The sequence below is a fragment of the Chrysemys picta genome, chromosome 16 (assembly GCF_011386835.1).
Source record: "Chrysemys picta bellii isolate R12L10 chromosome 16, ASM1138683v2, whole genome shotgun sequence".
NCBI lineage: Eukaryota > Metazoa > Chordata > Testudines > Emydidae > Chrysemys > Chrysemys picta.
Window position 1 is genome coordinate 3085474 of NC_088806.1, and position 23257 is coordinate 3108730.

Sequence of the window (23257 nt, forward strand, 5' to 3'; positions counted from 1 at the left end):
CTGGCTTCCCATTGGTCTCTTCCAGGCTGCGCTAGAGGACGGATGGGGACGATGATTGGCAGCCAGAGGGGGGGCGCCGCATGATTGGCCGGATTCCTGGAGAGAGTTGCAATAGGTGGGTCCTGGAGGTGGGGGAGTGGTGGGGTGGAAGGGGTTAACCCCGCACCGGGGGGCGGAGCCAGTAGCAAAACTGCCCCTCCCCCCCCACATTGTGCCTCAATTGGGCCACCCTGCACCCCCCATTAACCCCGTCCTGGCCTGGACCCCCCCATTAACCCCGTCCTGGCCTGGACCCACTTCCTCCCCCCCATTAACCCCGTCTGGGCCTGGACCCACTTCCTCCCCCCCCATTAACCCCGTCTGGGCCTGGACCCACTTCCTCCCCCCCCATTAACCCCGTCTGGGCCTGGACCCACTTCCTCCCCCCCCCATTAACCCCGTCCGGGCCTGGACCCACTTCCTCCCCCCCCATTAACCCCATCTCGGCCTGGACCCACTTCCTCCCCCCCCCCCATTAACCCCGTCTCGACCTGGACCCACTTCCTCCCCCCCCCATTAACCCCGTCTCGACCTGGACCCACTTCCTCCCCCCCATTAACCCCGTCCTGGCCTTGATTCCCCCCCCCCCCGCTTTAGCTCTGTGCTCCGTAGTTGGGAGAGGAGTTGGGGCAGTGGGGGAGGGGTGGGGGTTCCCCGAATGGGTCTGTACAGGGGAGTCCACCCCCACCCCAGCCCCCTAACAGCCACCCAAGTCATTTGTGCCCCCGTCCCTTCCCCCGCAAGGTGATCCAACTCCCTCCCCTCCCCCCTGAGGTGACTCTACCCCCCCCCCAGGTGATTCTAGCTCCCCTCCCCCTCCTCTCCCCTCCCCTCTCCTCTGAGGTGATTCTTGCCCCCCCTCCTCCTGAGGTGACTCCAACCCCCCCATGGCTGACCCCCGCTCTCGCCACAGTGGTGTATGAGGCTGTGACGGCTCCCCACGGCGCCGGGGGAGTCTCAGCCAGAAGGAGCCGCGGGGGCTGCCCGTCGCTCGCACCCCGGAGGGGGCGGAGGGGGGGACAGAGGCATCCAGCGCAGCAGAAGTGGTGAGGCCAGGCCCAGCCCGGGAACGGGGGGGCGGAGAGGGGAGGGGGATCATGGGGGGGAACGTGGGGGAGGGGATGTCAGGGAATGTGGGGGGGCAGGGGGAGGGGACTTGAGGGCAGGGAGAGGAGTGGGGGAGGAGATGTCTGGTGTGGAGGGGGAGGAGATGTCGGGGCAGGTGGGAGGGGGGATGTGGGGACAGGGAGGGGATGGGGGGGATGTTGGGTGAGGAAGGGGATGTTGGAGGAGGGGTGGGGCAGGGGATGTGGGGGCAGGCAGGGGGAGGGGACTTGGGGGCAGGGAGAGGAGTGGGGGAGGGGATGTCTGGTGGGGATGGGATGTCTGGGAAGGTGGGAGGAGGGATGGGGGAGGGGATTTCTGGGGACGGGACAGGGAGAGGGGTGGGGATGTTGGGGCAGAAAGGGGGCAGGATGAGGGTGGGGGAGGGGATATTAGGGTTGGAGGAGGGGACCGAGGGGGGTATGGAGGGGTTGTGGGGGCAGGCTGCACCTTGTGCCCTGCCTGGGGGTGGCGGAGGCACCGTGTAACCCCGCCCTGCTCCCCGTCTCCGGCAGGCTGGATGCATCGCACCGTGGAACAGCTGGGGGGCCGGGCCGGACGGGATCCCTTTGCTCTCAGCAGCCTGAGCTGCGGCGGGGCCTGGAACCCCGGCCACTCCCGCCCATGGCTCCCGGGCGGCAGGTGAGTCTGTGGGACACCCCCCACCCCAGGGGGAGCTCGCCCCATCTGCCAGCGCCCCCCGGCCCCGGGGGGGGGGGGGGGGAGGCACAGAACTGGCTGGAGCCGGCGCTCCCTAGAGGGGACAGGCCCCGGGCCCCATCCCCGAAACCTCATCCCTTACCCTCTGTCTGTCTAACTGTCTCTCCTTCCTTGTCCCCCAGGTGCTCTGCCAGCATCGGACAGTCTCAGCTGCCCCCACATCTCCCAACACCTCATGGCACTAATATCGGGCACCCCAACAAACCCTATTTCCCCTCTGGGTAAGTGTTGCTGCTCTTGATCTCCGGACACAGGGTGGGGGGAAGCCCATCCCAGAGCCGGGGAGAAAACCTAGGAGTCCTGGCTCCCAGCCCCCCCTGCTCTAACCCACCAGCCCCCACTCCCCTCCCAGATCTGGGGAGAGAACCCAGGAGTCCTGCCCCGCCCCCCCCTCCTCCCGCCGGGCGCGCTGAGTCTGACACGGTCCCTGCCACCCCCACAGGAGCTCTGCCCCCCGGCCCCTGCATGGCAAGCTTGAGGCCATCCACGGCTGCGTGCAGGCCCTGCTGCGGGACCCAGTGCAGCCACAGCTGTGGGAGCAGCTGGGGCAGGTCTACGAGTCGGAGCAGGACTGGGAGGAGGCCGTGCGGTGCTACCAGAATGCGGCCCGCTACCAGCGCGACTATGGGAACTACAGCGAGATCAGCGCCCGCATCGGGCGCCTGCAGCAGGTGGGGCAGCCCGGGGGCCCGTTGTGCTGATCTGGGGTGGGGGGTCTGGGCCCAGGCGCCCGTTGTAGTGATCTGGGGCAGGAGTCTGGGCCCAGAGGCCCTTTGCATGGATCGGACGTGGTGGTTCCGGGCTTCGTCACGAGGTTTAGTGAGTTCTTGGTTTTCCCGAGTGAGCAAATCTGTGTGCCAGTGACCCCGTGCGAAATCTCTGCCTGTGCAGTGAGAAATTACCATCGCCGTCCGCCGAAGCATTCACCAGCAGCTCGAGCGCACTCGTCCAACTGTCCGTCGCACGCCCGGGCAATGTTACGTCTCCTGGGCTGAGGTCACCAGAACCCGCAGGCGAGGGAAAGACGTTTGTGGGGGGGCTAATTCAAGCCAGGCGCGCTTTGGGAGCGGGCGGCCCGTTCACACCCAGATGTCGTCTTTCTCGCCGCTCCGTAGTTGGAACCGGAGGCTAGGCAGCGAGGAGCCCAGCACGGGCGGACGGTGGGGTGGGATGAGACAGGGCCTTGGGCCCTGGTGGGGCGGGGGGCCCTGTGCCTCCAGGGCGGAAGCCCTTTCTGCAGGATCAAAAGTGGAGCTAGCTTGATTTTGGCTCCCCTTTACTCTGTCCCCTGAGCGTAGCTGCCCGGCTGTTGTCGGAAATCACACCCTGGAAGCAGGTGGGGACTGGGAAGGGGTCCGGCTAGCGGATTTTTATTTTTAATCTACTGGGCTGGCTGCAGTGCCGAGCTCAGGTCAGGTGAACGAGCTCAGGTCAAGCGAACGAGCTCACGTCAGGCAAGCTCACATCAGGCGAACGAGCTCACGTCAGGCAAGCTCACGTCAGGCGAACGAGCTCACGTCAGGCAAGCTCACGTCAGGCGAACGAGCTCACGTCAGACGAGCTCAGTTCAGGTGAACGAGCTCACGTCAGGCAAACTCAGGTCAGGTCAGGCGAACGAGCTCACGTCTGGCGAACGAACTCACGTCAGGCGAGCTCAGTTCAGGTGAACGAGCTCACGTCAGGCGAACTCAGGTCAGGTCAGGCGAACGAGCTCACGTCTGGCGAACGAACTCACGTCAGGCGAGCTCAGTTCAGGTGAACGAGCTCACGTCAGGCGAACTCAGGTCAGGCGAACGAGCTCACGTCTGGCGAACGAACTCACGTCAGGCGAGCTCAGTTCAGGTGAACAAGCTCACGTCAGGCGAACTCAGGTCAGGTCAGGCGAACGAGCTCACGTCAGGCGAGCTCAGGTCAGGCGAAAACCCTGGGCTCTGGGCCCTGCCTGGCAAGCAAAGGAGGCTCGGCTGAAATTAACCGCCCAGAAGAGCGCGGAACGGATTTGATGAACACGACTGAGCTGCTTGTGAATGATGTTGTGACTGTACTTGCCTGGCTGTGGGTGTGTGCGTGAGTGTGTGCATGGGTGCGTGGGTGTCATTCTCTGTGTAATTCTCTGGAAATTCTGTTCAGTGACATTGTTGGCTTCTTTTGAGAGCTTAGACAGCGACACCTAGCGACTGCTATGTGGAGTTGGCAACACCCGGGTGGGTCCATTGGGCTGACCGGGGATGATGGTTCTGGGCCGGGTAGGTCCATGGGGCTGATTGGGGGAGTGGGGTTCTGGGCCTGATAGGTCCATTGGATTGATTGGGGGAGGGCGGTTCTGGCCCGGACGGGTCCATTGGACTGACCGGGGATGATGGTTCTAGGCTGGGTGGGCCCATTGGCCTGAGCGGGGGGTGGGAGTGGGTGGTCTGGGCTGGGTGGGCCCATTGGATTGATTGGGGGAGGGGGGTTCTGGGCCCGACTGGCCCATTGGACTGATAGGGGATGATGGTTCTAGGCTGGGTGGGCCCATTGGATTGATTGGGGAAGGGGGGTTCTGGGCCGGGTGAGTCCATTGGATTGATTGGGGGAGGTGGGTTCTGGGCTGGACTGGCCCATTGGACAGATGAGGGGTGGGAGGCGGTGGGAGGAGGGTACCGGTCAGGAGGTGCTGGTGGGGTGGGGGTGGGAGGTGAGTGGTGAGTCAGTCACTCTGGCGCCAGACTCTTCCCCCCCCCCCCAACCCACATCTCTGCCACCCCTCCGCCAGGCTCAGCTGTGGAATTTCCACTCGGGTTCGTCCCATCACCGGAGCAAGGCCCTGCCCCCCCTGCAGCAGGTGTGGAACCTCCTGCACCTCGAGGTGAGCAGCTGGTGGGGGGGGCCCTGGGGGTGGGGGACCTGTGGGAGAGCTGGCGGGGGGAGGGGAGCCCCTGGGGGTGGGGGACCTGTGGGAGAGCTGGCGGGGGAGGGGAGCCCCTGGGGGTGGGGGACCTGTGGGAGAGCTGGCGTGGGAGGGGTGCCCCTGGGGGTGGGGGGAGCTGGCGGGGGAGGGGAGCCCCTGGGGGTTGGGGGACCGGTGGGAGAGCTGGCGTGGGAGGGGTGCACCTGTGGGTGGGGGGACCTGTGGGAGAGCTGGCGGGGGAGGGGAGCCCCTGGGGGTTGGGGGACCTGTGGGAGAGCTGGCATGGGAGGGGTGCACCTGTGGGTGGGGGGACCTGTGGGAGAGCTGGCGGGGGAGGGGAGCCCCTGCGGGGGGTGGGAGGATTGGCTCCCCCCCTCCAGGGGCTGGGGTTGGTTCAAGGGTGTGGCTCTCATCCCCCCCCCACCCCCCCTATCTTCTCTCCCCGCCCCCCCACAGAAGCGGAATTTCTCAGCCAAGCGCAGCCCCCAGCTGAAGCGGCCGGCGCCCCCCATGGAGCCCCCCGTGGTGCAGCCCATCCCCCCCGCCCAGCACCCACCCCACCCCGGGCACAGTGAGGAGCTGCCCAGCCCCATGAAGAGGAGGAGGAGCGCCAGCCCCGAGCAGGTAGCTGCGGGGGGGGGGGGCAGAGGAGTGGGGGAGGGGGACCCCAGGGGCAGGAGGGGAGTTCCCGGGGTGGTTGTGGGAAAGGGAGGGGGAGGGGGCCCCAGGGGCAGGTGGAGGAGGGGATCCGAGGGGCAGGCGGGGAAGGGGTGGGGGATCCCAGGGTGGATGTGGGGAAGGGAGGGGGAGGGAGGGAGTTCCCCGGGGTGGTTGTGGGGAAGGGAGAGGAAGGGGGTCCCAGGGGCAGGTGGAGGAGGGGACCCGAGGGGCAGGCGGGGAAGGGGTGGGGGATCCCAGGGTGGATGTGGGGAAGGGAGGGGGAGGGAGGGAGTTCCCCGGGGTGGTTGTGGGGAAGGGAGAGGAAGGGGGTCCCAGGGGCAGGTGGAGGAGGGGACCCGAGGGGCAGGCGGGGGAGGGGTGGGGGATCCCAGGGTGGATGTGGGGAAGGGAGGGGGAGGGGGTCTCGGGGCAGGTGGGGGGGGGGATCCCAGGGGGGATGTAGGGAGGGGGAGGCGGATCCCCAAGGTGGGGGGGTCTCCCCTAAGCTGCCCAGGGCTGAGTGCAGGGCAGAGCCCGGCCCCACTCACCCCCTCTCCCCACCCCCCAAGCAGAACGGGAACGTGGCCGGACAGCCCCCCCCGGGGACCCCCCACTACCAGCTGCCCAAGCCCGGACTGTGGAACCCCCTCCATGGCGACACGTGGGGGCCCGAGCGCAAGAACGTGGCTGCGCCGGAGAGACAGGTAACCCCCCCCTCTCGCCCCCCCGGCCACCACGCCCTCCCGGGCCCCCTAACCCACAGGGGGCAGCCCCCGGGGGAGGGGGGCCTCGGACTCACGGCCTTGTTCAACCCTGGCTCTCTGCTGCCCCCCCCGCCCCGCCCCTGGTGCTGGGTGGGACCCGGCGCCCCCTAGAGGGGACAGGCTCCTGCCCCATTCCCCGCCCCCCTGAGCCAGCCAGTCCCCGCCCTGGGGCCGGGTGGGAGCCGGCGCCCCCTAGAGGGGACAGGCTCCTGCCCCATTCCCCGCCCCCCTGAGCCAGCCAGTCCCCGCCCTGGGGCCGGGTGGGACCCGGCGCCCCCTAGAGGGGACAGGCTCCTGCCCCATTCCCCGCCCCCCTGAGCCAGCCAGTCCCTGTCCTGGGGCCGGGTGGGACCCGGCGCCCCCTAGAGGGGACCGGCCCCGCGCTGTTTCTTTCTCTCTCTCACTGTCTCTCTCCCTCCCGCAGGAGCCGAGGAATTCGGTCGCCCACCCCTTCCCGTACCCGGCTCCCGCCTACGGCTCACACCCACCCCCCCACCGCCTGCCCCCTGGCCCCCGCCCCTCTGGAGAGAGCCTCGGCAGCCAGGCCCGCTCCACTGGAAGTGACCTTAGAGCCAGCCGAGTTCCCCGGGGGCGGCCGGACCCCAGCACCTCACCAGCCAGCGTCACCTGCGTGCCTTACACCCCGCGGCCCCCCCCGGCCGGCCCCCCCCACCAGCAAGACCCTGCGGCGGGAGCCGGGCCCCAGCTTGGTGAGTGGAGGCTGGGTGGGGATGGGGGGACCGAGCTGGGGCGGGGAGGCAGGGGGGTTCTCCAGCCCGGGGGGTTGTTCTGGCTGGGGTCCCGGTGCCTGGGGGGGAGTCTGGGAGGGACAGGGAGGTTCTGGCTGGAGTCCCAGTGTCTGGAGGGAGGTCTGTCTGGGGTCCCGGTGCCTGGGGTGGGCGGGGGTGTCCGGTTGGGATCCCGGTGCCTGGGGGTGCGGGGGGGTTGTGGCTGGGGTCCCAGTGTCTGGGGGAGGCGGGGGGGTCCTGGTGTCTTGGGGGGGGGGCGGTTCTGGCTGGAGTCCCGGTGTCTGATTGGCTGCCATCTCTCTGTTCCTCCCCGCAGGTTCCTGACCGTTACCAAACCCCAGCGCCGTCCAGCCCGGCCCCGGAGAGTGTGGAGTGCCCGCCCCCCGGTCCTGCCCCCCGGCCCTCCTCCAGCCGGCCCTGCGCCCCCCCGCCCCCTTCCTCCGCCAGCCGGGGGCCCCCCGATCCGGGCCCTGCCCCGCCCCCCCTGCCCTGGCTGAAGGGCCCAGGCGTCCGGGACCAGGGGGAGGGCGCGGCCGGGGGGGACCCCCTGGACGAGATCCTGTTCGGGTGCGGGGGGGAGCCCCAGCTGGGTCCCTGCGACTCGGCCGGGCCCCGGGGGGGCTTCCAAGATTCCACCACCAGCAGCCAGGGGAGTAGGGGGGCCGGGGCGCCCCGGCGGGAGGGCGAACCCAGCCCCCCACCACCCCCCACCCCCTCCCCGCCCCCGCCCACCTACCACTGCGCCTTTGCCAAGCAGGAGCCCCCCGGCCCCCCCCGACTTCTGGCTGGAGACGCCCCCCCGCGAAGCTCGGCCGCTGGAGGGTGGGGAGGGGGTCCCCAAGTCCTCCCCCGGCCCCCCAAATACCTCAGGACACTTCAGGCCCCAGCCGAGCCCCCCGCCCCCACCGCCCAGGGCCTCCTACCCAAAGACGCTGCCTCCAGAGCCGGGCCCCCCCCCGGAAACGCCCCCCGGGGCAGCCCGGCGCCTCTTCGACTTCCCCGGCCCCCCCCTGGAGGACCAGTTCGAGGAGCCCCCCGAGTTCTCCAAGATCCTGCCCGACGGCTTGGCCAACATCATGAAGATGCTGGACGAGTCGATCCGGCGGGAGGAGGAGGAACGTGAGGCCGGGCCCCCTCCCGGCTTCCCGCCCCCTCCCGCCCCGCTCCTGCCCGGCCCGCCCCCCCTGGCCAGACCAAAGCCACCGCCGGCCCCCCCGTTCGAGTTCCCCAAGCCGGAGCCGCCCCGGCTCTATCCCTTCGGCAAGCGGGAGGAGGCAGGGAAGGGCCCACCCAGCACGGCCAGCCTCCTGCGGTCATTGGCCAGCGTGCTGGAGGGGCAGAAACATGCCTACCGGCCCAAGCCCCCTGCCGCGGCGAAGAAGCCCCCGGCCCCGCCGCCACCACTGCCGCCGGCGTCTTCCTCGCCGTATTCTACCTCAAGCCAGGCCTGGGCTGGGGGCGCCCGGGGCGAGGAGCCGGCGGGGGCCTCGCCGGAGCCCCGGGCCCCCAAGACGGAGTCAGAGGTGCTGGAAGAAATCAGCCGGGCCTGCGAGACCCTGGTGGAGCAGGCGGGGCGGGAGCCCAGCCCAGCCCCCCGGCCGCCCACGCCTCCAGCCACGCCGCCCCGCCGGCCGGAGAAGGAGCACCGGCGGCACCGGCGGGCGGGCAAGGACGGGCGGCGGCACCGGCGGGAGGGCAAAGCCCCCAAGGAGAAGAACCGGCAGGTGCTCGGCAACCTGGACCCGCAGCGCACGGACTGCCAGGCGCGGGAGAACGGTGCCCAGGGCGAGGCGGGCAGAGCCAGCAAGCCGTCCCCGCCCGCCGCCTCCCAGTCCGAGCGCCGCCCACCCACCCGCAAGGAGGAGGGCCCGGGCCCCGCCGGCGTGTGCCCGGCCGACCTGCTAAAGCTGCGCTCCTTCACTGAGGGGCCCCCCAAGGAACTCAAGATCCGGCTCATCAAGGTGGAGAGCGGGGACAAGGAGACCTTCATCGCCTCCGAGGTGGAGGAGCGGCGCCTCCCGCTGGCCGAGCTCACCATCGCCCACAGTGCCGCTGACGTGGTGCGGGCCAGCAAGTGAGTGCCCTCCCCCGGCCCTGCCCGCCGCCGGAGCCCCCACTGCGGCGTCCACCACCCCCAGATTCCCCCTGCCTGTGCGCGTGCACCCCTATATCCACCCAGTCCCCTTGGCTGTGCGCCCCCATTCTCCCGCCAGCACCCCCACAGCCCCCCGCCAGCACCCCCAGCTCCCCCTGCCTGTGTGCCCCCGCCCCGCCTGCCGCCGGAGCCCCCACCATGGCGCCCGGCACCCCCAGCTCCCCCCCACCTGTGCGCCCCCCATCCCTGCACCTGCACCCCTGTATCTGCCCACCAGCTCCCCCTGCCTGTGCGCCCTGCAGCCCCCCGCCTGCACCCCCACAGCCCCCTGCCTGCACCCCCAGCTCCCCTTGCCTGTGCACCCCACATCCACCCACCAGCATCCCCAGCTCCTCTCTGCCTGTGCACCCATCCCCCCACCTGCACCCCCACATCAGCCCCCCCAGCTCCCCTCTGCCTGTGCACCTCCCATTCCCCCACCTGCATCCCCACATCCTCCTGCCAGCACCCCCAGCTTCCCTCTGCCTATGCAGCACCCCCGCAGCGCTCTCACGTACCCCCTCTTGGCACCCCCAGACCCCCACTTAACCCTCCCCACAAACACAGACGGACCCGACACCTCCACATGCCTCCTGGACCCCTGGTGGCAGCCCTGTGCTGTAACGGGGAGGGGGACGCTGGGCCCTGCACCCCAACATCCTGGGGACAGAGCAGGGTTCAGTGATGAACAAGGCAGCCACCTAGTGGGCAGTGGGGATCACTACACCCCCTTCATTGCAATGATCCTCAGACCCCAGCCACTAGGATGCTCCCTGCCCCATAACTCCCCCACCCCATAACCCCTGCACCCCGGCCCCTGGAACCCACCCTGCCCCATAACCCACCACCCCAGCCACTGGGAAGCCCCCTGTCCCATAGCCCCCCCACCTCGGGCTCTGGGACGCCCCCTGTCCCATAACCCCCCAGCCCCTGGGACTCCCCCTGCCCCAAACCCACCCCCACCCCGGCCCCTGGGACCCGCCCCGCCCCATACCCCCCCCCACTCCAGCCCCAGTACGTGCCCCGCCCCCAACGGGCTGTGTTCTCCCCCCAGGCACGCCAAGGTGAAGGGGAAGTTCAAGGAGTCGTATCTGTCGGCCGCCCAGTCCGTCAAACCCCTCATCAACGCCGAGGAGAAGCTGCCCCGAGAGAAACTCAACCCCCCCACGCCCAGCATCTACGTGAGTGATGCCGCCAGGGGGCAGGGACCCAGGAATCTGACTCGTGTGGGGGGAGATACCGGCTTGGGGGTCTGGGCTGAAGGCGGACGGGGATACCGGAGGAGGAGAACAGACGGGGCTGGGGTGGGATGGGGATACCGGAGGGGGCTGGGAGCACACAGGGATACTGGAGGCACCCGGGGGGATGGGGACACCGGAGAGGTCTGGGGGCGGCAGGGATACCGGAGGGGTCTGTGGTTAGTGGAGGGAGCTGGGAGCAGACGGGGATACTGAGGGGGACACCAGAGGGGGCTGGGAGCAAATGAGGATACCCGGGGGGACGGGGTACCAGAGGGGGCTGGGAGCAGACGGGGATACTGGGGGGGGACGGGGATACCAGAGGGGGCTGGGAGCAGATGGGGATACTGGAGGGGCCCAGGGAACCAGAGGGGGCTGAGAGCAGACGGGGATACTGGGGGGGGACGGGGATACCAGAGGGGGCTGGGAGCAGACGGGGATACCGGAGGGGCCCGGGGGGACGGGGATACCAGAGGGGGCTGGGAGCAGACGGGGATACTGGGGGGACGAGGATACCAGAGGGGGCTGGGGATACCGGAGGGGGCTGGGAGCAGATGGGGATACTGGGGGAGATGGGGGGGACGGGGATACCGGAGGGGGCTGGGAGCAGACGGGGATACTGGACGTTTGCTGTTCTCACGTTCCCTCCCCACGGCAGCTGGAGAGCAAACGCGACGCCTTCTCGCCCGTCCTGCTGCAGTTCTGCACCGACCCCAAGAACCCCATCACGGTCATCCGGGGGCTGGCCGGCTCCCTGCGCCTCAGTGAGTGCCTCACCGGGGAGGGAGGGGGGTGCAGGGGGGACGGGGGCCTGGCCCGTGACTCTCTCCCGTGGCCGATGCAGACGGGGGGGGGCTTTGGGGGTCGGGGGCCCGGCCCGTGACTCTCTCCCATGGCCGATGCAGACAGGGGGCTTTGGGGGTCGGGGGCCCGGCCCGTGACTCTCTCCCGTGGCCGATGCAGAGGGGGGGGCTCTGGGGGACGGGGGCCCGGCCCGTGACTCTCTCCCGTGGCCGATGCAGACGGGGGGGCTCTGGGGGACGGGGGCCCGGCCCGTGACTCTCTCCCGTGGCCGATGCAGACGGGGGGGGGACTCTGGGGGACGGGGGCCCGGCCCGTGACTCTCTCCCGTGGCCGATGCAGACGGGGGGGCTCTGGGGGACGGGGGCCCTGCCTGTGATTCTCTCCCGTGGCCGATGCAGATGGGGGGGCTCTGGGGGACGGGTGCCCGGCCCGTGACTCTCTCCCGTAGCCGATGCAGACGGGGGGGGGGGGGGCTCTGGGGGACGGGGGCCCGGCCCGTGACTCTCTCCCGTGGCCGATGCAGACGGGGGGGCTCTGGGGGACGGGGGCCCTGCCTGTGATTCTCTCCCGTGGCCGATGCAGACGGGGGGGCTCTGGGGGACGGGGGCCCGGCCCGTGACTCTCTCCCATGCCCATATCCCCCCTCCCCCAGACCTGGGCCTGTTCAGCACGAAGACACTGGTGGAGGCCAGCGGGGAGCACGCCGTGGAGGTCCGCACCCAGGTGCAGCAGCCCTCGGACGAGAACTGGGACCTGTCGGGCACCCGCCAGGTGTGGCCGTGCGAGAGCAGCCGCTCGCACACCACCATCGCCAAGTACGCCCAGTACCAGGCCTCCTCCTTCCAGGAGTCGCTGCAGGTCAGTGTGGGGGACGGGGAATGGGGGGCCCAGGACCCTCCGTCGGCACGTCTGGGGGAGCCCATCTCCAGGGGGTGTCAGGTGCCCATGGCAGAGCCCCGGTTTGTGCCGATGGTGGGTTGGGGGGCCCAGTTTGTGCCGACAGGGGGGCTACATGTGGGGGGGAGCCCGGTTTGTGCCGACGGGGGGCTGTGTGTGGGGGGCCTGATTTGACGCACTCTCTCTGGAGCAGGAGGAAAAGGAAAGTGACGAGGATGACACCGAAGAACCCGACAGCACCACGGAGACGCCCCCCAGGTACGATGGGAGCATGGGGGTGGGGGGAGGGAATTGGGGTGCCCCCCTGCATACCCTGCCCTGCCTGCTCCTTTATCTTCTGGGCAGGAAGTGGGCCAATGTTGGGGGGGCTGTGGGGGGCTGTGACCCCAGTATTGTCGGGTTGGGGGGCAGTGACCCCCAATATTGAAGGGTGGCTGCAGTCTTGTGTTTGGGGCAGTCTGTGGGGAGATGTGACCCAACATTTGCCTGCGTTTGAGGGGATCGCATCGGAGGGGGCCTGACTCCCAGTTTTGGGGCGCTATAGGGAAGTGGGGGTGGGGAGGGACACGACCCATTATTCGGGGCCAGTCGTGACCTCATTGTGTGGGGATCGCTCCACGCTCATTGCGGGAGGGATACAAGGCTTGGGGGTGGGGGAGCACTATCCCTGAGCTGGAAAGGGTGAGGGACAGAGGGAAGGGAGAGCCGGGGGACCCCTCCCCGCACCCCCATAAAGCCTCTCTCTCCCCAGCAGCAACGCGGACCAGAAATCCCACCAGATCATCAAATTCGGGACCAACATCGACCTGTCTGACGCCAAGCGGTGAGGGGGCGGGGTGGGGGGCATGGAGGCGGGGGGGAAGATCTGACCCCCACGCACCTGCCCGGCTCCTTTGGGGGCACGGGTGGGTGGGTTTGCAGAGCCCCCCTCTGACAGGCTGCCCCTAGGAAGAGAGGAGGACTGGGCTGGGCGGGGGGCACTCTGTGTGGGGGAAGGGGGACCCTTAGGGAGAGGGAACTTGGTGTGGGGGGGGTGAGGACGCTGTCTGACATTTCTCCCTCGCTGCCAGGTGGAAGCCGCAGCTGCAGGAGCTGCTGAAGCTACCGGCCTTCATGCGGGTCACGTCGACGGGCAACATGTTGAGTCACGTGGGTCACACCATCCTGGGCATGAACACGGTGCAGCTCTACATGAAAGTGCCAGGCAGCCGGACGCCAGGTGAGTGTGGGGGCGGGGAGCGGAGGCTGGACTGGGTCGGAGTCCCCTGGAGGCGGGGGGGTCCGTCACCCCCTCCATCCCCTTAACGTCCTCCCATCCCCTTAACTCTCCCCTTCTGTCCCCTTAACGCCCCACCTCCATCCCCTTAACATCCCCTTAACTCTCCCCTTCCGTCCCCTTAATGCCCCCCCTCCATCCCCTTAACACCAACGGTCTCCTCACATCGCGCATTGCTCCCCCCCTTCAGGCCACCAGGAGAACAACAACTTCTGCTCCGTGAACATCAACATCGGGCCAGGCGACTGCGAGTGGTTCGCGGTGCACGAGCATTACTGGGAGACCATCAGCGCCTTCTGCGACAGGTCAGGGGCGGGGCCAGGGCCTTGGGGGCAGGGCATTACTGGGAGACCATCAGCGCCTTCTGCGACAGGTCAGGGGCGGGGCCAGGGTCTCGGGGGCAGGGCCAGGGCCACTGGGGCGGGGCATTACTGGGAGACCATCCGCACCTTCTGCACTGAGTGCAGGGGCCACAGGATTGGGGCCACAGTGCTGGGGGCGGAGCCATGGGACTGTGCTGGTGACCCCTCCCCTTCCGAGTCTCACCCCCTCACCCCCTCCGGCAGGCACGGCGTGGACTACTTGACGGGCTCCTGGTGGCCCATCCTGGAGGACCTGTACAAGTCGAACATCCCCGTGTACCGGTTCATCCAGCGCCCCGGGGACCTGGTGTGGATTAATGCAGGCACCGTGCACTGGGTGCAGGCCACGGGCTGGTGTAACAACATCGCCTGGAACGTCGGGCCCCTCACAGGTGCGGGCAGAGGGACCGGGGGGGCCCTCAGAGGGCGGGACATTGGTGGCTGCAGGGCCCGGGAGGAGGGTAGCAGAGTGGGCTGGGGTTCACGCTGCGGGACAAGGAATCTGGAGCCCCCCCTTCACCAGGGCAGGCTCTCCCTGCCTCAAACCATCTGACGGGTGCAGACGAGCCCCTGGTTCGGACAGAGACGTCCCTTGGGGGAGGAGCTATTAATGGAGAGTCTCTATGTCCTAGTGAGGACGGAAAATGATCAAATGCCGGCAGCGTCTGATCAGAAATAGTCCTCTAAAAAAGAACCCCGTTCAATTACAGCGTGTAATGGCAGACAGCCAAAAGGAGACAGAAGTCTAAGTAACATGATGGGTGACCTGGAGAGCCTCGTGTTAAAGGAGGCTATCCATATAACAGGCATCACAGAAACGTGGTGCAATGAGGATAATCAATGGGACACACTAATACCAGGGGACAAAATCTATCGGAAGGACAGACCAGGTCGTGCTGGTGGGGGAGTGGTGCTAGATGTGAAAGAAAGCGTTGAATCAAATGAAGAACAATCGTCAGTGAATTAAAATGTCCCATAGACTCTCTGTGGATAGTAATTCCACACTTGAACAATAAGAATATAGCGGGAGGGAGATATTCCCCACCACCTGACCCACCAGGGGACAGACAAGTCTTGATTTAGTCCTAAGTGGAGCACAGGATCTGGTGCAAGAGGTGAATATAGCAGGACTCTTTGGTAACAGTGACCATAATATAATTACATTTAACATCCCTGTGGAGGGGGAAACACCACAGCGGCCCCACACTGTAGCATTTAATTTCAGAAAGGGGAACTACACAAAACTGAGGAGGTTAGTGAAACAGAAATTAAAAGGTGCAGCGCCAAAAGTGAAATGCCTGCAAGTTGCATGGAAACTTTTTAAAGACACCGTAATAGAGGCTCAACTTAAACGTATACCCCACATTAAAAAACATAGCAAGAGGACCAAAAAAGTGCCACCATAGCTAAACAACAAAGGAAAAGAAGCCGTGAGAGGCAAAAAGGCTCCTTTACAAAGTGGAAGTTAAATCCTAGTGAGGGAAATAGAAAGGAGCATCAACTCTGGCAAGTGAAGTGTCCAAATACAATGAGGAAGCCAAAAAAGAATTTGAGGAACAGTTAGCCAATGACTCAAAAGAAATAGCAACATTTCTTTTAAGTACATCGGAAGCAGGAAGCTGCTAAACAACCAGTGGGGCCACTGGGCGATCGAGGTGCTAAGGGACCACTCAAGGACGATAAGGCCATTGTGGAGAAACTAAATGAATTCTTTGCATCAGTCTTCATGGCTGAGGATGTGAGGGAGATTCCCAAACCAGAGCCATTCTTTTTAGGGGACAGATCTGGGGAAGTGTCCCAGATTGAGGTGTCATTACAGGAGGTTTTGGAACAAATTGATAAATTAAACAGCAATAAATCTCCAGGACCAGATGGTATCACCCAAGAGTACTGAAGGAACTCAAATGTGAAATTGCAGAACTACTAACTGTCATCTGTGACCTATCATTTAAATTAGCTTCTGTCCCAGATGACTGGAGGAGAGCTAATGTGATGCCAATTTTTAAAAAGAGCTCCAGAGGTGATCCTGACAATTACAAGCCCGACTTCAGTACCCGGCAAACTGGTTGAAATTATAATAAAGAACAAAATTGTCAGACACATATGAACATAATTTGTCAAGGAAGAGTCAACCTGGTTTTAGTAAAGGGAAATCATGCCTCACCAATCTACTAGAATTCTTTGAGGGGGTCAACAAGCATGTGGACCAAGGGATCTAGTGTACTTAGATTTTCAGAAAACCCTTGACAAGGTCCCTCACCAAAGGCTCTTATGCAAAGTAAGCTGCCACGGGATAAGAGGGAAGGTTCTCTCATGGGTCGGTAACCGGTTAAAAGATAGGAAACAAAGGGCAGGAATAAATGGTCAGTTTTCAGAATGGAGAGAGGTAAATAGTGGGGCCCCCCATGGATCTGTTATGGGCACTGTCGTATTCAACATATTCATAAATGATCTGGAAAAAAGGGGTAAACAGTGAGGTGGCAAAATTTGCAGATGATACAAAACTACTCAAGATAGTTCAGTCCCCAGCAGACTGCGAAGAGCCACAAAAGGATCTCTCAAAATTGGGTGACTGGGCAACAAAATGGCAGATGAAATTTCATGTTGATAAATGCAAAGTAATGCACATTGGAAAACATCATCCCAACTATACATATAAAGTGATGGGGTCTAAATTAGCTCTTTCCACTCAAGACCGAAATCTTGGAGTCACTGTGGACTCACAACCCTGGGTTTAGCAGGCCAATGCTCAAACCACTTAGCTATCCCCCCCCTAAAAAAATGATTTTTGCCCCAGATCCCTAAGTGGCCCCCTCAAGGATTGAACGAAAATTCTTATAATATATGGAGATATACCTATCTCATAGAGCTGGAAGGGACCTTGAAAGGTCATCAAATCAAGCCCCCTGCCTTGGGAGGGAGGGATAGCTCAGTGGTTTGAGCATTGGCCTGCTAAACCCAGGGTTGTGAGTTCAATCCTTGAGGAGCTATTTAGGGAACTGGTGTAAAAATCTGTCTGGGGATTGGTCCTGCTTTGAGCAGGGGGTTGGACTAGATGATCTCCTGAGGTCCCTTCCAACCCTGATAGTCTGTGTGGACAGTTCCCTGAAAACATCCACTCAGTGTGCAGCACCATCAAAAAAGCGAACCGAATATTGGGAATCATAAGCAAAGGGATAGATAATAAAGCACAAAATATCCTATTGCCTCTATATAAATCCATGGTACGTCCACATAGAATCATAGAATATCAGGGTTGGAAGAGACCTCAGGAGGTCATCTAGTCCAACCCCCTGCTCAAAGCAGGACCAACATCAACTAAATCATCCCAGCCAGGGCTTTGTCAACCCAGGCCTTAGAGGTTTTAAGGAAGGAGATTCCACCACCTCCCTAGGGAACCCATTCCAGTGTTTCACCACCCTCCTAGGGAAATAGTGTTTCCTAATATCCAACCCAGACCTCTCCCACTGCAACTTGAGACCATTGCTCCTTGTTCTGTCATCTGCCACCACTGAGAACAGTCTAGATCAATCCTCTTTTGAACCCCCCTTCAGGTAGTTGAAAGCAGCTATCAAATCCCCCCTCACTCTTCTCTTCTGCAGACTAAACAATCCCAGTTCCCTCAGCCTCTCCTCATAAGTCATGTGCTCCAGCCCCCTAATCATTTTTGTTGCCCTCCACTGGACTCTTTCCAATTTTTCCACATCCTTCTTGTAGTGTGGGGCCCAAAACTGGACACAGTACTCCAGATGAGGCCTCACCAATGTTGAATAGAGGGGGATGATCACGTCCCTCGATCTGCTGGCAATGCCCCTACTTATACAGACCAAAATGCCATTAGCCATCTTGGCAACAAGGGCACACTGCTGACTCATATCCAGCTTCTCGTCCACTGTAACCCCTAGGTCCTTTTCTGCAGAACTGCTGCCTAGCCACTCGGTCCCTAGTCTGTAGCAGTGCATGGGATTCTTCCGTCCTAAGTGCAGGACTCTGCACTTGTCCTTGTTGAACCTCATCAGGTTTCTTTTGGCCCAATCCTCCAATTTGTCTAGGTCCCTCTGGACCAAATCCCTACCCTCCAGCGTATCTACCTCTGCCCCCAGCTTAGTGTCATCTGCAAACTTGCTGAGGGTGCAATCCATCCCATCACCCAGATCATTAATCAAGATGTTGAACAAAACTGGTCCCAGGACTGACCCCTGGGGCATTCCGCTTGATACTGGCTGCCAACTAGACATGGAGCCGTTGATCACTACCCATTGAGCCCGACGATCTAGCCAGCTTTCTATCCACCTTATAGTCCATTCATCCAGCCCATACTTCTTTAATTTGGCGGCAAGAATACTGTGGGAGACCGTATCAAAAGTTTTGCTAAAGTCAAGGAATAACACGTCCACTGCTTTCCCCTCATCCACAGAGCCAGTTATCTCCTCACAGAAGGCAATTAGGTTAGTCAGGCACGACTTCCCCTTCGTGAATCCATGCTGACTGTTCCTGATCACTTTCCTCTCCTCTAAGTGCTTCAGAATTGATTCCTTGAGGACCTGCTCCATGATTTTTCCAGGGACATCTTGAATACTGCGTGCAGATGTGGTTGCCCCATCTCAAAAAAGAGATATTGGAATTGGAAAAAGTTCAAAAAAGGGCAACAAAAATGATTAGGGGCATGAAACTGCTGCCATATGGGAGAGATTAATAAGACTGGGACTTTTCAGCTTGGAAAAGAGATGACTAAGGGGGGATATGACAGAGGGCTATAAAATCATTACTGGCATAGAGAAAGTAGATAAGGAAGTGTTGTTTACTACTTCTCATAACACAAGAACTAGGGGTCATCCACTGAAATGAATAGGCAGCAGGTTTAAAACAAACAAAAGGACGTATTTCTTCACACAACGCACAGTCAACCTGGGAAACTCCTCGCCGGAGAATGTTGTGAAGGCCAAGATGAGAACAGGGTTCAAAAAAGAACTAGAGAAGTTCATGGAGGACAGGTCCATCATTGGCTATTAGCCAGGATGGGCAGGGATGGTGTCCCTAGCCTCGGTTTGCCAGAAGGTGGGAATGAGCGACGGGATGGATCACTTGATGATTCCCTGTTCTATTCATTCCCTCTGGGGCACCTGGCATTGACCGCTGTTGGTGGACAGGACACTGGGCTACATGGACCTTTGGTCTGACCCAGTCTGGCTGTTCTTATGTTCTTCTCTCATGTATTTGGCTCCACCAAGTGGCAGAAATGCGTACTGCAGCCTCAGGAAGGTACTGGTGAGTTCAGGGGAGCAGGGAATGGGACACGGGGCCTGTCCCCTCTAGGGGGCGCCAGCTCCCGTCCGGCCCCAGGACAGGGACTAGCTGGCTGCAGGGAGGATGGAGAATGGGGCATGGGGCCTGTCCCCCCCAGGGCTGCGGGTGTGTCTGGGGTGGGATTTTGCCGGACGCTGCCTCACCCTCTCCCCCTCCCGCAGCCTATCAATACCAGCTGGCCCTGGAGCGCTACGAGTGGAACGAGGTGAAGAACGTGAAATCCATTGTGCCCATGATCCACGTCTCGTGGAACGTCGCCCGGACGGTCAAGATCAGCGACCCCGACCTCTACAAGATGATCAAGTGAGCGGCGCCCCTGTGACTCCTCCCCACCCTGCCCTACCTCGTGCCCTGTGAGCCTGGCTGGTGGGCTTGGCGGGGTCCCCCTAGAAATTGGAGTGGGAGTTACCACCCCATTGAGATGCATGGGGCAGCTCCCCCCCACTCTGAGAAATAAGCTCAGGCTCTCGGCAGACTCAGGCAGCGTCAGCGACACTTAGGGCAGCTCTCCCCTCTGAGAGCTCGCCCGCGTCTCGCTCCCTCTCCGTCCCACTCACTCACTCCCCGTCTTATCTCCCTGCCAGGTATTGCCTCATGCAGTCCATCAAGCACTGCCAGGTGCTGCGGGAGACCCTGATGCGTTCGGGGAAGAAGATCGCCTACCAGGGCCGGGTGAAGGACGAGCCGGCGTACTATTGCAACGAGTGTGACGTGAGTGCCGGGGCTGCGAGGGGGGGTCCCCCTGCAGCCGCTAGCTACTGGCCAGCTCCTCTAGCACCCGCAGGGCACTAGAGGTCGCTGTGTTGCCAGATTTCCCGTCCTTCGGCCGAGACAGCCACACCCCTCGGCCTCGAGGGCTGGCGACCCGGCCCAACCCGCACCTGAGGGCGTCCCTTCTGCTTCCAAATCTTCAACCTGCCGCTTCAGTCGGAGATGGGATCTGCCGTCCCTGAACTGTTGGGCAGAGTTACCGTCTGGCTGCGCCTCCTCTCAGAGGTGGCCGCAGCAGAGACCCAGGTGGATTCCGCTGTGACAGGGTTTATGGTTAATAAAATCCACGGTTAAGGAAAGACACCTTTGTGGGCAGCAGGGAATACAACATCCCAGTTTGAGCTCTGTGCATGAGATTTGTTTACTCTGTAAAATGCCTCCTGTCCCACATCCAGTTTGGGATTTCGTTGCGGCGTCAACCTCGTCCGCACTAAGAGACGGGTCCGTAATGGGCTAAAAGCCAGAAACAGTGAGTATGAAACGCGGTTTGTTTAAAAGAGAGAGAGAAAAGGGCAGGTCGCGATTTTTGGATACCCTGGGCACGTGGCCGCAAACCCGTTGCCTTTGAAAAAGGAAGAGATGGATCGTAATCATGGGTGAAGATGGCGGAACGGCTCGGCCGGATAGGGGAAAAACGGAGCAACGACAAAACGTGGTGCAAACAGGCGAACGACTCAGCGAAATGCAGAAGAGGAACATGACGAGAGGGACTCGACGAAACGGGGCAAAACCGGATTAGCGACGTGGCTAAAATTGGTGGAAACAGATTAGCGAGGAGTCTGTCTACATGGGAAGGAAATGGATTACTGACTCGTCGTAAGGGGGAGAAAATGGAGTCGAGATTTGGCTAGAGGTGGTGTGAAAGAATTTAGCCGAACGGCACAAACAGGATGCAGATGGATCAGCGACTTGTCAGAATGGGGGGCAGAGCGGCTAGCGACTTGGTTAACGTAGGTGGATTAGCGATTAAACAGGCCAAAAACGGATTCGTCCTTTGGCTAAATGGGATGAGCACGGATTAGCCAAGCGGCTACATGTGGTGAATCTGGTCAGCGTGGCATAAATTGATTGGTGACCCAGCTGAACAAGGTTTAAATGGATTGGTGACTCCACAGAACGGGACACAGAGAGTTAGTGACGCGGTGAAATGCTGTGCAGACCGATGAGCAACCCGGTCAGACACGGCGTAAACGGTTTAGCGACTCGGGTAATTGGGGTGCCGGTGGATTAGCCACTCAAGGCAAAGCCACACAGGTGGATTCGTGACCTGGCTAACCATGGCAGGAATGGATTAGCCGCGTGGCGACCCGCCATGCAGACAGGTGAGTGGTTTGGCTACACACGGCAGAACTGGGTTAGCCGTGCGGCCACACCGGGAGAAGACGGATGAGCAACTGGGCTAAACGTGGTGCAGATGAATCGGCGACGGGTGAAGAGGGATGAACTGAGAGAAGAGGAGGAGGACCAGGCGCTTGGTGTCCAGAGAAGGGGATGCCGAAGCCCCGGATGGGATCGGAGACAGCCGTCAGCAGCCAGGGCCGGCCGCAGAGCCAGTCTCGGGGGAAGAAGCGGCCAGCCGGCTCTCAAATGCAGCCCAGTTTATGTGACGTGGCTCGCCCTGCCAGGGATCCCCGGGGACCCTCCGTGGGGCTCGGCATCGAGGGAGAGCCCCTGGCTCCAGAGTCCTGACACCCGCAGAGCACGGACTAGTGTGCAAAGCATCTGGCACCGTCGCTGTGTGACCACACTGTCTCATGTGCCTCTTAAAGCACCAGGGCAGGAGCCAGGACTCCTGGGTTCTCTCCCCAGCTCTGGGAGGAGAGTGGGGCTGGTGGTTAGAGCAGGGGGGGCTGGGAACCAGGACTCCTGGGTTCCGCTCCTGGCTCAGGGAGGGCCTGTACCCGTAACCGCGGTGGCTATGAACGCACCTTTGCAAAGTGTACAAATAAAGCTCTCTCCCCCGGTACTGCGCCGGCTGCTTCTCTTGTTAGTGCTCCAATCACCACCATGATCCAGGCCACCTAGCCTGAGCCCCACGGCCTCTGATGGGGTCGGGGACTGCGCACTGGAGGGAGCGGGGTTTGTGGACTGGCTCTAATACGTTCATTAACACAGCAAAGGATGTGGGGGGCTGGGAGCCAGGAGCCAGGACACCTGGGTTCTCTCCCCGGCTCTGGGAGAGGAGTAGGGGCTGGTGGGTTAGAGCAGGGGGGGCTGGGAGCCAGGACTCCTGGGTTCTCTCCCCGGCTCTGGGAGAGGAGTGGGGGCTGGTGGGTTAGAGCAGGGACCTGGGAGCCAGGATGCCTGGGTTCCATTTCTTGCTCTACTCTGCTCCCAGTTTCCATTAGGGCGGTGGCCTGGTGCCACGCCACTCTCCTCTCCGACAGGCGCGGTGCAGCCAGCAGCCAGCAGGGGAGCTCACGCCCGTATGTCCCGCCCCTGCAGGTGGAGGTGTTCAATATCCTGTTCGTGACGAGCGAGAATGGCAGCAAGAACACGTATCTGGTGCACTGCGAGGACTGCGCCCGCCAGCGCAGCACCGCACTGCACGGCGTGGTGGTGCTGGAGCAGTACAAGACGGAGGAGCTGATGCAGATCTACGACAGCTTCACCCTGGTGAGGGGCAGGGGGCGCTGTGGGGCAGGGAGCGGGGGAGGCGCTAAGGGGCGCTGTGGGAGCAAGGAGCGGGGCGGGGGGCTCAGCAGAGGGCGCTCTCCCCTGGCAGGGCAGGGCTGGCCCCAGGGTGGTGCTAGGGGACGCTGTGGGGCAGGGAGCAGGGCAGGGGGCTCAGTAGGGGGTGCTCTCCCCTGGCAGGCAGGGCTGGCCCCAGGGCGGCGCTAGGGGGCACTGGGCTGCAGGGTGCACATTTTCCCAGTTGGGGTCTCTTTTTCCCTGGTGACTCACTGGAACGTTTGCTCCTGGGGGGAATTCTGCACCAAAAAATTAAAAATTCCATGGTATAAACAATATTTTAATTGTGAAAAATCACAGAACCTTATCTCGCTGGTTTCAATTATTTTGGACCTTTATTTCAAAATACCTGTCAGCAAGTACGTCTGAACAACAGAAACAAATCAGGCGCTGTGTTTTTGATATGTCCCTGCATCCCACCCCCATCCCCATGTGACCCTGCACCCCCTTCCCCGTCTCCATGTGTCCCTGTGCCCCCACTTAGCCATCCCCTTCCTCCCATGTGGCTCTGCACCCCCTTCCCCGTCTCCTTGTGTTCTTGCACCCACACTCAGCCATTCCTTCCCCCATCCCCATGTGTCCCTGTGCCCCCACTTAACCATCCCCCTTGTCCCATGTGGCCCTGCACCCCCTCCCCCATCACTATGTGTCCTTCCCCCGCCTCTCCCTGTGCCCATGTGTCCCCACACTCTCACTCCCATTCAGCTCCTGCCCCAGTCTGTCCCCCCCCACTAGCCCTTCTGAAGCCCCATCCGTGACCCCAGCTGCCCCATGTGCCCCATGTTGTCCGTTCCCCCATATCACCTGTCTCCTGACCTGGCCCAGAAGCAGGGCGCTGTGAAGAAGGCAGC

The 23257-nt window shown here is 62.7% G+C and overlaps 1 protein-coding gene across 1 annotated transcript; it reads left to right on the plus strand.

Moving 5' to 3' along the window:
- On the plus strand, nucleotides 1-22308 carry KDM6B (lysine demethylase 6B). Its single transcript, XM_065570196.1, is given in 21 exon segments — nucleotides 1-115; nucleotides 1659-1785; nucleotides 1986-2084; nucleotides 2306-2534; nucleotides 4619-4711; nucleotides 5210-5377; nucleotides 5986-6117; nucleotides 6602-6841; nucleotides 6843-6887; nucleotides 7243-7695; nucleotides 7697-9000; nucleotides 10115-10241; nucleotides 10957-11062; nucleotides 11755-11960; nucleotides 12193-12257; nucleotides 12751-12822; nucleotides 13070-13218; nucleotides 13466-13580; nucleotides 13842-14029; nucleotides 19106-19247; nucleotides 19529-22308. Coding segments are annotated over 20 exon segments (4263 nt in total). The 5' UTR covers nucleotides 1-115; nucleotides 1659-1663; the 3' UTR covers nucleotides 19737-22308.
- The last annotated feature ends 949 nt before the right edge of the window (nucleotides 22309-23257 follow it).